At 61.8% G+C, this 12748-nt stretch overlaps 6 protein-coding genes across 6 annotated transcripts, besides 15 other annotated features; 5 read left to right on the plus strand and 1 right to left on the minus strand.

Moving 5' to 3' along the window:
• Positions 1-121: a microsatellite.
• Positions 122-388: 267 nt separating this feature from the next.
• Positions 389-410: a microsatellite.
• Positions 411-427: a microsatellite.
• Positions 428-438: a microsatellite.
• Positions 439-447: 9 nt separating this feature from the next.
• Positions 448-477: a microsatellite.
• A 151-nt stretch (positions 478-628) lies between these two features.
• Positions 629-669: a microsatellite.
• Positions 670-784: 115 nt separating this feature from the next.
• Positions 785-809: a microsatellite.
• Positions 810-1089: 280 nt separating this feature from the next.
• Positions 1090-1126: a microsatellite.
• Positions 1127-1352: 226 nt separating this feature from the next.
• Positions 1353-2549, plus strand: Tco025E_04524 (putative proteasome regulatory ATPase subunittcc1l8.3; the record flags this gene model as incomplete). The annotated part of the gene is made up of 1 exon (XM_029371434.1): positions 1353-2549. The coding sequence occupies one exon, from the start codon at positions 1353-1355 to the stop codon at positions 2547-2549; it is 1197 nt and encodes a 398-aa protein (XP_029228463.1).
• A 576-nt stretch (positions 2550-3125) lies between these two features.
• Positions 3126-4460, plus strand: Tco025E_04525 (uncharacterized protein; the record flags this gene model as incomplete). The annotated part of the gene is made up of 1 exon (XM_029371435.1): positions 3126-4460. The coding sequence occupies one exon, from the start codon at positions 3126-3128 to the stop codon at positions 4458-4460; it is 1335 nt and encodes a 444-aa protein (XP_029228464.1).
• A 325-nt stretch (positions 4461-4785) lies between these two features.
• Positions 4786-4824: a microsatellite.
• Positions 4825-4922: 98 nt separating this feature from the next.
• Positions 4923-4953: a microsatellite.
• A 107-nt stretch (positions 4954-5060) lies between these two features.
• Positions 5061-5080: a microsatellite.
• Positions 5081-5120: 40 nt separating this feature from the next.
• Positions 5121-5196: a microsatellite.
• A 239-nt stretch (positions 5197-5435) lies between these two features.
• Positions 5436-5461: a microsatellite.
• Positions 5462-5493: 32 nt separating this feature from the next.
• Tco025E_04526 (hydroxyacylglutathione hydrolase) lies at positions 5494-6378 on the plus strand (the record flags this gene model as incomplete). Its single annotated transcript, XM_029371436.1, has 1 exon — positions 5494-6378. One exon carries the CDS (start codon positions 5494-5496, stop codon positions 6376-6378), a length of 885 nt encoding a protein of 294 aa, XP_029228465.1.
• Positions 6379-6407: 29 nt separating this feature from the next.
• Positions 6408-6474: a microsatellite.
• A 54-nt stretch (positions 6475-6528) lies between these two features.
• Positions 6529-6593: a microsatellite.
• Positions 6594-6756: 163 nt separating this feature from the next.
• On the plus strand, positions 6757-9522 carry Tco025E_04527 (uncharacterized protein; the record flags this gene model as incomplete). Its single annotated transcript, XM_029371437.1, has 1 exon — positions 6757-9522. One exon carries the CDS (start codon positions 6757-6759, stop codon positions 9520-9522), a length of 2766 nt encoding a protein of 921 aa, XP_029228466.1.
• Positions 9523-10026: 504 nt separating this feature from the next.
• Positions 10027-11634, plus strand: Tco025E_04528 (uncharacterized protein; the record flags this gene model as incomplete). The annotated part of the gene is made up of 1 exon (XM_029371438.1): positions 10027-11634. The coding sequence occupies one exon, from the start codon at positions 10027-10029 to the stop codon at positions 11632-11634; it is 1608 nt and encodes a 535-aa protein (XP_029228467.1).
• A 591-nt stretch (positions 11635-12225) lies between these two features.
• Positions 12226-12748, minus strand: Tco025E_04529 (uncharacterized protein; the record flags this gene model as incomplete). The annotated part of the gene is made up of 1 exon (XM_029371439.1): positions 12226-12748. A coding segment is annotated over one exon (523 nt), but the record flags the coding sequence as incomplete, so codon positions are not given.

Here is a 12748-nt window from a genome sequence, read left to right on the forward strand (position 1 = left end):
TTGTTTGTTGTTTTTTTGTCTTCTCCTTTTGTCTTTTTCCTTCTTGTCGTGTTGTTTTTCTTTTGTTGTTGTTGTTGTTCATTTTGCGACTGTTTTTTTTTTTTCGTTTTTTGCTGTTGTTTCATAATTGTTTTTCGCCCCTCTTATTTTTCGTTTTATGTATTCGTTTTCCATTTGCGTGTCTGTTTGCGTTCCCGCATTCCGTGCGTGGTCGCCACCTGCCCCTTCTGTAAGGCGCGGGCGGTTGGGAGGACCTTCATGCATGCATATGCATATACGCATGTGTCCTACTGTATGTATTGTATATATTCCTCTGGGACGAGAAACAACAACAAAAGAATAATAATAAAGAGGGCCGGGGTTATGTAGATACTCCTTCTACTCACGCACATACACGCATACACACAGACATATATATATATATATACAAACAAACATGCCTCGGTGGGGAGGAGGAGGAGGGAGGAGGGAGGAGGGTGCTCATGCCTGCATACGCACGCCTCTTGGTACCGGAATACCTCCTTTCCTCTCCACGCACATACACGTGCTGCGTGCAGACCCAACGCCGTTGGTTTCTGGAATCGGTGCCTAAAAAAGACTGGAGTCTGCCGGTACGTCATGCGCGGGGGTCTTTTTTTTTTAGTTGTTGTTGTTTTTGTTTCTGTTTTTCTGCGTGCCTGCAATGTGCAGGTGGTTTATAGGGACCTTGGCGGGTGCATGTGACTTTCTTTTCTTTCATCCAACCCTTTTAGGGAAGTGGCACTAATTGCCCGGCCCAAGCCGGGAGAAAGAGAGAGAGAGAGAGAGAGGGTGATGACGTCTGCCTGTGAGGGCGGCGCTGTAGCCACGGCGGCTGCTGCCACGACGAAGGCGCCGGAGACGCGGTCGCGCGAGGGGCGTCTCAGGCCACCGCCACATATTTATTTTCTCTGCGTGGGTGGTGGGGCCGGGCAGTGGCACCCCGCAAAAGGGAGCCCGCATCGCGCCTGCGCGGGCTGTCAGGACTGCGGCTGCCTCCCACGCACGCGCAGTGGCACGTAAGTGTGTGTCTGTGTGTTACTTTCTCGCGTTCCCTTGTCCCTTCTCTTCTTTGGTTTTGTTTTTGTTTTGGTTGTTGTTGTTGTTGACCCGCAGGAAGCGGGAGTGTGCGCGTGGCGTATTACGTGGCCGCGACGGAGGGGAAACCAACAAGACAAAGGCGAGAGGAAGCACGTGGCCCACGCAAGACACACGGAAGGAAGAAGCAAGCAAACAGCCTCGGTACAGCAAGAACAAAAACAGAAAGAAGAAAGAAGGAAAACGAAAGGAGGGAAGCACGCAAGAAAGCAGCATAAGTGGTCCAGCGGAAAAAGATGCCGTGCACCGCTGCGCAGGCGGCGGCCACCACGGCGGCCGCCCCGCAGAGCCTCTACGAGGAGCACGAGCGACTGGTGAGGACCATTCAGAACTTGGAGCTCAAGACGATGATATGCAAGACGGAAACCCATCACCTGCAGAAGGAGGAGAGTGCGGCGAAACAAGAGGTGCAACGTATTCAGGCCGTGCCTCTCCTGCTCGGTACATTTGTAGAGGCCGTGGATGCGGGGCGCGGCATCGTTGGTGGGGCCTCCAGCAGCAATTACTATGTGCGTATTCTAAGTACCCTCGACAAGGAGCGACTGAAGCCCGGTGCGAGTGTGGGGCTGCACAAGGGCAGCAACGCCTGTGTGCAGCTGCTCCCCAACGAGACGGACTCCACAATTCACCTCATGCAGAAGGAGGAAAAGCCAAATGTGACGTACAGCGATGTGGGTGGCCTCGACATGCAGAAGCAGGAGATCCGCGAGGCGGTGGAGCTGCCGCTGACACATGCGTCGTTGTACGACCAAATTGGGATTGACCCGCCGCGCGGGGTGCTGCTCTACGGCCCGCCCGGCACCGGCAAGACGATGCTTGTCAAGGCGGTGGCCAACCACACCAAGGCCTCCTTCATCAGCGTCGCGGGCTCCGAGTTTGTGCAGAAGTACCTCGGCGAGGGGCCGCGGAAGGTGCGGGACGTGTTTCGTCTCGCCAGGGAGAATGCGCCGTCTATCATTTTTATTGACGAGGTCGACAGCATCGCGACGAAGCGCTTTGACGCCCAGACGGGCGCCGACCGCGAGGTGCAGCGCGTGCTGGTCGAGCTGCTGACGCAAATGGACGGCTTCGACCAGACGACAAACGTGAAGGTGATCATGGCAACAAACCGCTGGGACACGCTTGACCCGGCGCTGCTGCGACCCGGGCGGCTGGACCGCAAGATTGAGTTCCCCTTCCCCGACAGGCGCCAGAAGCGTCTCGTGTTTCAGGTCTGCACGGGGAAAATGAATTTGTCGCCCGAGGTGGACCTCGAGGACTTTGTCACCCGGCCGGAAAAACTCAGCGGGGCGGACATACAAGCCATCTGTCAAGAGGCGGGCATGCTTGCGGTGCGAAAAAACCGCTACGTCGTGTTGCCGAAAGACCTTGAGAGCGCCTACCGTACTGTCATCCGAAAGACAGGGGACGAGCAGTACGACTTTTACTCGTAGAAAAGAAGTAAGTGGAGACGAAGCGCGAGTAAAAGCAGGCACGTGGATGTGGAGCCAGAAGGGATGTGTGTATGTGTCACTGTGGGTGGGTGGTCTCCCTGCTCCGGGCAGGGCAGTCGCGTCAAGCAGAAGAAGGAGAAGGAGAAGCGGTGGAAAATGGAGCGAAGGCACGTTTCCCTTATTCCTTTGTTTGTGTGTTTGTTTGCTGTCATCTGTGGCTTCGGGCTTTTCCTTTTCTCCCGGCTCCTCCCCCTGCGCTGCTGCGGCTGCTATGAGGCGTAGTGGCGGTGGTGCTCTGAACTCTCCCTGCTTTTCGCTCTTCTTTTGTGTCTGTTTGTTTCTTCTTGTCTTCCCTCCGAGAAGCAACGGGGCGTTGACGGGAGTGAGTCCGCAGGACATCCGTAAAGCCCCCCTCCCACCCCAACGAAAGAGACGGACCCACCGACCGGCGAACACGCAGCCCTGGATTGACGGACACGCACGCCTCTGCCGGTTGACACATTTTCGTTCGCAAGAAAAAAGGGCGGCAGGAGGAGGCTTGCTGCGCGTGTGTGCGTGTGCGTGTGGCTTTCTGCGATGAGTGCCCACAGTGGCTTTTCCGGCGCGGGCCGCGTTGGCAGCAGCTACCATAGTATTAAAGGCTACTCTGGCGCCGGCCTGCCGGGAAACCCGCTCGTGGATGGGCACAAGTCCGATGACCCGTATGTGGTGGAGCAGCAGCGGTTGCAAGCCATCATGCGAAATCCTTCGCTGCGCATTGAGAGCGATGGCTCCGCGGTGTACGACCCAAACTATCTGCCCAAGCACAAGAAAATTATCTCCATGGCACCATATGACGGTAGAGAGGAGTACGACCCCGTGGAGCCGCTCTTTTGGCTCACCTGCGCCAGTGTGGTGGGTTTGGGCGCCTTCATTGTCTTTGTGATTGTGTGTGTGATGCGGTTGCCGTTTGATGTCATGTGGGGCTCACCCATCTACGCTGCGGCCGGGAGTTGTGCCGGGTTTTTGTTTCTCGGCCTCTTCCTCTTCTACGCCTTATCCTCGAAGGACGAGCGCAGCTTTGGACGCCTTCTTGACGGCCTCATTGGCGCCCTCCCGTTTCTTCTGCTGGGGGCGCTGGTGGGTTACATGTACAGCGGGTTTGTCATCATGATGGTGCAGCTCGTCAACGACGACCGGGCGTCGCTGCACATGCTGTGGTGGTTCGCCATTTTCTCCGCCGTCCCGCCGTTCCTGCTCCTTTTTATCCCCATGTTTGTGGTGGCGATGCAGGTGCAGGAGGCGTCGGCGATTAGCGCGCGCATCTTCAAAGGGATGCCAATGCAGCCCCCTGGCTACATCCCGCGCACCAACAACATCGCCCAGTACATTTTCTCCGCCCTCCGTCGATTTATTGTTGGGTTTGCGATGGGCGTCGGCCTCGCCGCGTACTACGCCGTCACGTGTTTCGCGCTCGGCATGCTCGGCTACGGCTTCTATCGCTCCACCGAGGAGTACTACTGGATTCCCATAGTGGTGCTCGTGCCGGTGGCCCTGCTGCTGCTCCTTGTCGTTGGGCTGCTGCTGTACTTCGCCCCGTACGCGCTGCAGTGCATCCTCGCGCCGTGGACGCAGCCGCTTGTGGCGTGGTCGCCGGTGGCCCTGCGTTCGGCTTACTTCCCGCGGTACTACACCGGCGTCACCGTGAAGCAGATGATTCGTCAGACAAACCGCACAACGCGGCAGGCGGGGCAGCTCCACGTGCGTGGGGAGTACGCGCGCGCGGAGGAGTTGTACAACGACGCCGACGCCCAGCGCGCGGAGATTGAGATGCGCGGGATTGAGCTGCGTGAGCGCGACCATCGGGGGTGGCGCAAGCTGCAGACCCAGCAGCGGTCAGGCGTTGTACGCAGAAACATGCAGAAGAAGTAGACCCGGCGACGTAGAGACGGAAACACAGGCACACACACGCAAAGTGAGTCTCGCAACGCGTGCAAGGAACGAGCAGCAGCCTCAGCAGCTCACTATGTGTTGAGTAAGGCAGGTGGGGGAGCGGTTACGGGCGTGGCGGGCGAGGCAACGCCGCCGTCGCCGCCGGTGGCCGTCACTGCCGGCATTACTGCAGTCACATTAACTCTGCGAGGCCCCCTGCGAGGGGGGCGGTGCGCAGAGGTTTAACAGAAGGAGGCGGCAGAGGGGGGGGTGTGGGGGGGAGAGGGCCCCCCGTCGCGTCTCGCCGTGTCTCGCTTTGTGTCGCTATATATATATATATATGTATGTATGTATATGTATGATAAGTCTCTATGTAAGTCTCTGTGAATGTACGTGTTGATTGATTTTTTTTAATTCTTGGTTTTGGGTTCTGCGGTTATTTTCGTCCAAAGGAGGTCGTCGTGCTTTTTGCTTTTTGCTTTTTGCCTTTTGCCTACTTTCTCTTGGCGTCGGTGGGCCGATGTACGCCCTGCACAGCAGCCGCCGAAGAGGAAAAAAAAAAACTAGAGGGGGGAAGGGATCCAACGGCGTTAGTGCCGCTGTGTGTGTGTGTGTGTGTGCGATATATATATTTATATGTGTGAACAATAATGTCCCCCGGTTTTTTTGTTGTTGTTGTTGTTTTTGTTGTTTTTGTTCGTGGTGTTGGTTTTTCTTTTCTTTTCTTTTTCTTCTTATGCCCCCTCTCTGGCTCCTTCCCTGGGCCTGTGCGCAGCAGGGTGTGCACGTGGACGCATGTGTCCGTTGCTTCGTCTCGCGTTGCTGCTGGCGGCTCAGGCCGTGACGTCTTGTCGCTTCTTGTGCCCCCCTCTTTGCCTCACCGTTTTGCGGCGGGGCGGGGAAGTGTCTCTCCGCTCCTGCGGCGCACAAAGCAGGCACCGTGGGCGGGGCCCCAGCGTAAACCGAGGCAATAGTTGTGTGTGTGCGTGTGTGTGCGTGTGCTTCGTGGCTGTGGTGGATGCAGAGGAGTCGGATGCAGGTGGTGGTAAAAAACATTGGGGCCGCCTTCTCCGTGGCCGTCATACCCGTCCTGCAGGACAACTACTCTTACGTTATCCACGACCAGGCCACCAACGCCGTGGCGGCGGTGGACGTGTCTGCCGACACCGCCCCTGTTTTGGACTACGTGCGGCGTCTCAGCAAGAGCGTTGCCGAGCGCGGCGCGGGGGAGGTGAGCTTCCGCACAATCCTCAGCACCCACAAGCACCTGGACCACACCGGCGGCAATGTCGCGCTGCTGCGGAAGCTGAGCCCCAGCGGCGCCTTTCGCGTCGTTGGCGGCGTGAATGACGACATTCCAGGCGTCACGCAGACGGTGCGGGAGGGCGACTGCCTGTCACTAGGGGCGCTGCGGGTGGAGGTGCTGGACGTGCCGTGCCACACGCGGGGGCATGTGCTGTACAAAGTCTATCACCCGCAGGCCGCGGCCGACGGGGCGGCGCTCTTCACCGGCGACACGATGTTCGTGGGCGGCATCGGGGCCTTCTTCGAGGGCGACGCCGCGCTCATGTGCCGGGCACTGCGAAAGGTGTACGACCTGCACCGGGGCGCCAGCGACGCGGACGAGGCGGACCGCCGCACGTTTGTCTTCCCCGGGCACGAGTACACCGTCAACTTCCTCCAGTTCGCCCACGGCGCGATCCCGCCGGCCCACCCCGACGCCGCCTTCATCGCGGCGCAGCTGACGCGCTACAAGGCGGACGTGGCGGGGCGCACGCCGACGGTCCCAAGCTCCCTCGCGGAGGAGAAGCGGCAGAACCTCTTCCTGCGCACCTGCGACGCGGCGTTTGTGCGGGAGATGCGGCACGGCGACACCGCCGAGGCGCTGATGCGGCACCTGTACGACGCCTGCCCCTGAGGCGCAGGGGTGCGGCCAGCAGTGAAAGGAACAAAAGAAAAAATAACAACAACAACCAGAGACAGACAGAGAAGGCAAGCAAGCAAACAAACAAACGCCGGCGTGGGAAGCGATGAGTGAAAGGAGGGCTGGAGTGGAGCGGGGAATATATTCTTTTCTCTTTCCTTTTCGTTTTCTTTCTTTTGCGTTTTCGTCGTTGCTGTCGTTGTTTTCGTCCCGCCTTCTCTTTCTCGCTCTGAGCTATTCCTCTTTGCTCTTCTGCTGGCGGGGTTCCCCTTCACACACGCGCACGCACCCGTCCCTGCGGCCTCTGCGCACGGCGCACATGCATCATCGTGCCGCGTCGCGTCCGCAGAGTCAAGAGGGGAGGGGGTGGGAATGTCGCAGACGCTCGAGCGGCTGCTGCCGGCGCTCCTCCAGCACCTCTCGGGAGATTTTATGTTCCTCGCTCACAACCACGGCGACGACGCTGAGGCGGGCGCGGGTGAGGGCGACACCCATGACGTGAGGGAAGAGGCGGGGGAGGCGGGGCGAAGGCGGCGCAGCAGCCACAATGGCGCCGGGACGGGGAAGCTGCTGCGGCAGCAGGACCTCGAGTTTCACCCGCGCCGGGCGGGGAGCGCCGGTGAGCCGCGCGGTCGCAGCGGAGTGGTTGAAAGTCCTAGCACTAGTGCCGTTCCCGCCGCTGCTGCTGCTGCTCCTGGTGGTGGTGGTGGGCATCGTCGTAGCGCCCAGCGTTGGCGGCGTTGCGTGGAACTGTGGCGTCACCTATTGAGTTCCGATCGGCTGTTTCTTGCGCTGCTCTTCCACAGCGGTGCCCTGTGGGCGGTGGAGTGGCGCCCATCGTCGGCGCCCTCCTCGGCCCCAGACGCGGCCGCCGTGACAGGCACGGAGGCGCCGCGATCGTGGGCGAAGTCCGTCATGTGGTTTCTGCAGCTCCACGAGGAGACGGCCACGCCGGTGAAGGACAAGAGTCACACGAGTGTCGTGTCCGACACCGGCAGCGCTGTGAAAGGCTGCAAGGGCGAGGCACGCGCCGCGTCACACATCCACGCGGAGGACGAGGTGCTGGTGCAGCGTACGGCGATGACGCTGCTGAGTGAGTGGTTTGCGATGGTGGACTGCTGCGGGAAACGGTTTGCCCGCGCCTACTACTTTTCGTCTGCGCTGAAGATCGCCGCGCTTGTTGGGAATATGGCGCTGGTGGAGGACATTCCCCACCTGCACGGCCTTGTGTTGCAGGAGCCGCGTTCGGTTTCGCAGTTCACCGCATTTTGTAGTATTCTATGCTGTCTCCTTGTGGAGGAGGCGCGGCAGCGGCGTCCATTCCGCCTGCAACTGCCACCGCCCTTTTTTCTGCTGAATTTTAACCTCATTGGACGCGGCTCTCGCATCGGCGTATGGCTGCCGCGCAACTTAACCGGGGGCAGGAGCGGGGCAGTCAGCCACGGTGCAACTGCCGCTGCTGCCGCTGCTGCTGACGGTGGTGGTGGTGGTGGCGGTGCCGCGTGCGCCCCGGAAGCCCAGTTTCACTCCTGTGAGGTGTGCTCGCCCGGCGTCATGCTCCGCGTGCCACCCGCCTCGCCAGCGTCGGCGCCCGTGGCTGCCGCGGGAGACCTCCTACTTGGTGTGCGGCTCCTCGACGAGGCGTACGTGCAGGTGATTGATGTGCTGCCGGTCATGCGCCACGACGCGGATGCCGCCGAAGCGGAGGCTGCGGAGGCTGCGGCGCACGCCGCCAGCAAACCTCCGTTAAGCAACACCACTGACGGGCGTGGGAGGCAGCAGCAGGAGCAGCATGCCCCACCTGAGGCTAAGCGGCGAGGCCGCCGTCGGCGGCCCAGGGCCCTCTCCGCGGCCGCCGCTGTGGCGTCCTCGCCGTGTCGTTGCTGGTGTGCCTTTGCTCCGCTCACGCAGAGCTACGTGCGGGTGGATGTGCTGCACCCACGCCCCGTCGCCGCCATTGTGCCGTCCCTGTCGGCGTCAGCGTCCGCCGCGTCCGCGGCGGGCGGGCCGGGGCGACGCCGACAGGGACAGCAGCTTCACCACCCGCAGCCGCAGCCGCACGAGGAGGCGCCCGCCGGCACCGTGCCGCTGCGTCGGAGTTCCTGCGTCACGGCGCAGCGGGACCCACTCGCGACAATTGTCTTCGCCCTCGCGACTTCGGCGCGTCGTCTCATGGGATGTCGTGGTCTGTTTGTGGCGCCGCCGCCGCCCACGGCGGCCGCCGTTCACGCCGAGGACGCCGCACCGGAGGAGGAGGTGGCGGCAGGGAAGGGGCGGCCCGCCGGTGCGGTGCCCGCTGCCGCCCTCGCCGTCCTCCACACGTCGGAGGAGGAGCTGGAGTGCCTGAGCGAGTGTGCGATTCACCTGCTGCTGGAGGCGCTGCTGCTCTGCCGTGCGCTGTCGAGCGACGTGGTCCCACAGCTCGATGCGTGGGCGATGGAGGTGGCGTCCAACGCCGTCGACCTCGCCCTCGCCGCCCCCGAGCCTGTCTTGCGGCATCTGCACGCCGTCGGTTTAGTCCTCTCCCTCGTGCCGCATCCGCACCAGTCGCTACTCATCACTGTGGGCCTCTTCGCCACTCTCGCCCAACGCCAGCGGGAAGGCGATAGAAGCAGCACCAACGGCGTCGGCGGCGTTGCCTGCGCCGGGTGGTGGGAGGTGTTCAAGGCGTGCGTGCTGAAGGACGCCGTCATACCGGGGCAGCTGTGCAGGGGCACGTGGGAGCTGGTGGCGCGGGTGGAGCGGTCGCTGCGCGTCATTCCGCACGTGCGCCTCCAGAGCAGACAACCGCAGCAAAAGCAGCAGCAGCAGCAGCAGGAAGAGCAACAAGGGCAACAGCAAGACGTCGCCAGCACCATTCAGGCGGCTAACGGAGAAGGCGAGTCGCAGGAGCGTGCGTCTGCGCCAGACGGCGACGGCGTGGTGCCGCGTCGTCGCCTGGCGCTGCTGCACCTCCACAGCCGCGCTGAGAAGGACAGAGCTGTGAAGAGGCTGAAGACTGAGCCACCGACGACGCCCTTGTGGCTCCGCGCCGCCAGAGTGGTGGAGGTCGGCACGCAGCCGCGCGGGTCGTCGCTGCAGGACTGGGCCATGGCGATGTGGTGGTCCTTGGAGCGCGCAGCCGCGGACGCCGCCTGAGCTCGTGGTCGCGCCACAGGCAACATGGCGAAATCACCCTCAGCTCCTCTTGTTGTTGTTACAATAATCTTTTGCCGCGGGGACGTGAGGCACAAAACTGCCGCCCCGACGGAGATCGGGCGAGCGAGCATGGAAGCGTTTTGTGTGTCTGTGTGTGTGCCGTTGTCTTTCAGCGCGCGGTCGTCAGATGCAATACGGGCCCTTCCTTCGCTCCCTTTTTTTTTATTTGATGCCTCCTTCTGCTCCCTCGCCTCCTCGCCGTGGCGCCTGCTGCTGCCCTTCTCCGTCACGTCCGCCCCCATCCCTCCCGTGCGCCGCCAGATCCGCCTGCCGTTGGCAAGGTGAAGAAGCACACCCAGGAAGAGGGGGGGAGGGCAGAAGAAGCAAAGGGAAAAAAACAAGGACGAAGAAAGGAGGGAAACCGTGGGGAAGATTGGTGCAGGTTTTGGGAGAAAAGCGAGTGTGCAGACACACACAGAGCGAGAGAAAAAGAGAAACAGAGAGATGTCACGCCGTGTTTATCAGCCGCCTCGCTGCACCGGCGGGAGTCGCCGTTCTTCGTCGTCCTCGCCGTGGCCGCTGCTTTGGCTGCTCTGCGCCGTCGCGGCCGTGTGCCTTTTTCCCGCAACCGCCTTGGCGCGTCTGGCGGAGATTGACGCGTACTTCGACGCCATACGTCGCGGCGACGCGGGGGTCTTCGCCGGGGCCGTCGTCACGTGGGGCGGGGACGGCGTTGACGCCACCGCGACCACGGCGCTCGGCAGCCAGGCGGTGGTGGGCAAAACGATCCCCATGACCCCCGCCGCAAGCTTCCGCGCAAACACCCTCTCCGAGCTCTTCGTGGACATGACGGTGGTGTACTTGGAGAACACCAGTGCCCTGCCTTTTCTGCGCATGCAGACCATTCCCCCCGAATTTTTGCCGCCCCCCTACAATGCGACGGTGGCGTTCCAGAACCCGCTCTTCCCCGCCGCCGTCGTCTCGCTCGCCACCCTGCTGCTGCACACCTCCTCACTCACCGAGGCGGGGTTCCAGAGCGGGGCGGTGCAGACGCCTGGAACGGTGGAAAGTAACACCGCCTTTGTTGAGCGCGTCTTTGCGGATGCAGCGGACGGAGATCTGTGGGGCACGGTGGAGCCGGGGCTTGGAGACAGCTACCGCCACTCCCGACTCAACACGGCGTTGGTGACGTACATCCTGGACAAAGTCCTCGCCGCGGGGCACCCGCCGACCTCTGCGGCGGCGTTTATCCAAAACACGTTTCTCTCCCCGATGGGGCTCAGTGAAACATTTCTTCTGGACCATGAGGGAAACGTCCCGGCGCCTGCGTATCCCGCCGGCGCCGCTGCCTCCCTCACAGGGCGCGCTGTGCAGGATGTCACCGCCGATGGCACCGCAGTGGCGCCGTCCGTCACGATTCACGCCGCCTATACGGCCGACTACATGTACTACACCAGCGCGCTAGACCTTGCGAAGCTGGCGTACGAGCTCTTCCTCGGTGGCCGCTACACGGTCGTTGGGGAGGCCTTGAAAAGTGGCACCGTCAGCCTCCGCAAAAGCAAACGCACCGCACCCGGCGTCGTCTCGCGCTCGCTCGGCGTCTACGGTTTTGACCCTGCACTTCTGTGTGAGGAGGTGCATCTCAATCGTAGCTGCGACTTTGGCGACGGTGTGCAGCTCTACGGCTGGGCGGTGACTGGAGAGCGCAATCAGGTCACACTGCTCTGCCGCAAGGACAAGTGCGTGGCGGCTGAAGTAAGTTACTTCACAACTGATGTCCCGCCCGACCCTTACGGCTTAGGACTTGCCATGTCTTCGCTCACGCAAAGAGGAGGGCCGCCCCAGCTTGAGGGCGGTGGGCTTTACCCGTTGTACGTCTTTATCGGTGTCATGGCGACAATCATCGTGGTCGTCGCAGGGAGCTACGTCGCTGACTACATGGTGCAGCCCGCCCCCGCGAGGGCACCCATCCCGATGCAGAAATCCAACACCATCCCACTGCCGACGAATGGCGCAGGTCCGGGAGACACATCCATGCCGCTGCGCGAGCAAGAGAGTTACCTCCCACAGGGGATTTCCTCGCCTGTGCGACGGTTAGACATGTACGACTAGAAGTGTGAAGGCAACTCGGGAGGCGAGAGAGGGCGGGCTTTACTGGTTCTGTTTTATCGCCTTTGCGGCGGACCGTAGACGGCGCTAACCACCGTTGAAGATGCCGCGCTTGGTTTCCGCTTAAGTTCCCTTCTCATGCTTCCGCGTCGCACCCCCCACACGTCACTCGCCTGGGTGCTCTTCGAACGCACGGGGGCGGAAAGGCAGGGAGAAACAGAGCGAGTTGATGGGGACACGCCCTCACACGCGGCCGCCGCTGATGCTGCTATTGCCCGCCCTCGTTAGAGCCGCGTGGGCTGAGAGAGGAAGGGAGCAGAGGCGCGGGAGGCTTGTCCCCAACTTCCTTCTCAGCATATTTGGAAAGGGTGGGAAAGGGCAGTCGGCACACGAAACTGCGGATGACGTCCGAGCGCCGGAAGGGGGTTCCTCTGCGGGCGCGTTTTTCAAATTATTTTGTGTGGATTTCCTTCTCCTTTCGGTTGCGTAGTTTTATCGATGCCTTCCTCCTTCACCTCGCTCCTTCGTTGGATCGCTGCCGGTGGCGCCAGTCTTGGCTGCTTTGCGTGCGAAAAATTGAAAAGCAGGCGTATTTCACCGGCCCGCGTCGGCCCCCGGCGCCACGGCAGCGAAGGGGGTTTTACTCGCACCGTCAAACACACGTGAAAGCGTCCTGCCCCAACCCCCTCCCACCCACCCCTGCGGCACTCGCCGCCCTGCGTGCATGCCTTTGCTCCCCACCTCGGCCCCCGCGCCCCACCCCGCACCGCGCAGGTGGATCCGGGGAAAGCTGACAAGGAAGGAAACCCACACACACACGCACAAGCAGCAATGACGGGCTCGGCGCGCACGCTGTTGCTCGTGGCCGTTCTGGTCGCCGTGCTGTGCTTCGTCCCCGCGGCGAGGGCGAGCCTGCAGGCGAGGGAGACGCTGGCGTCGCAGTTCGCGGCGTTCAAGCAGCGTCACGGCAAGGTGTACGGGAGCGCCGCTGAGGAGGCGTTCCGCCTGGGCGTGTTCAAGGAGAACCTGTTCCTTGCAAGGCTGCACGCCGCGGCAAACCCNCACGCGACCTTCGGCGTCACGCCCTTCTCGGACCTCACGCGCGAGGACGTTCCGG

The sequence above is a fragment of the Trypanosoma conorhini genome (assembly GCF_003719485.1).
Source record: "Trypanosoma conorhini strain 025E chromosome Unknown Tco_14.4_contig_00233, whole genome shotgun sequence".
NCBI lineage: Eukaryota > Euglenozoa > Kinetoplastea > Trypanosomatida > Trypanosomatidae > Trypanosoma > Trypanosoma conorhini.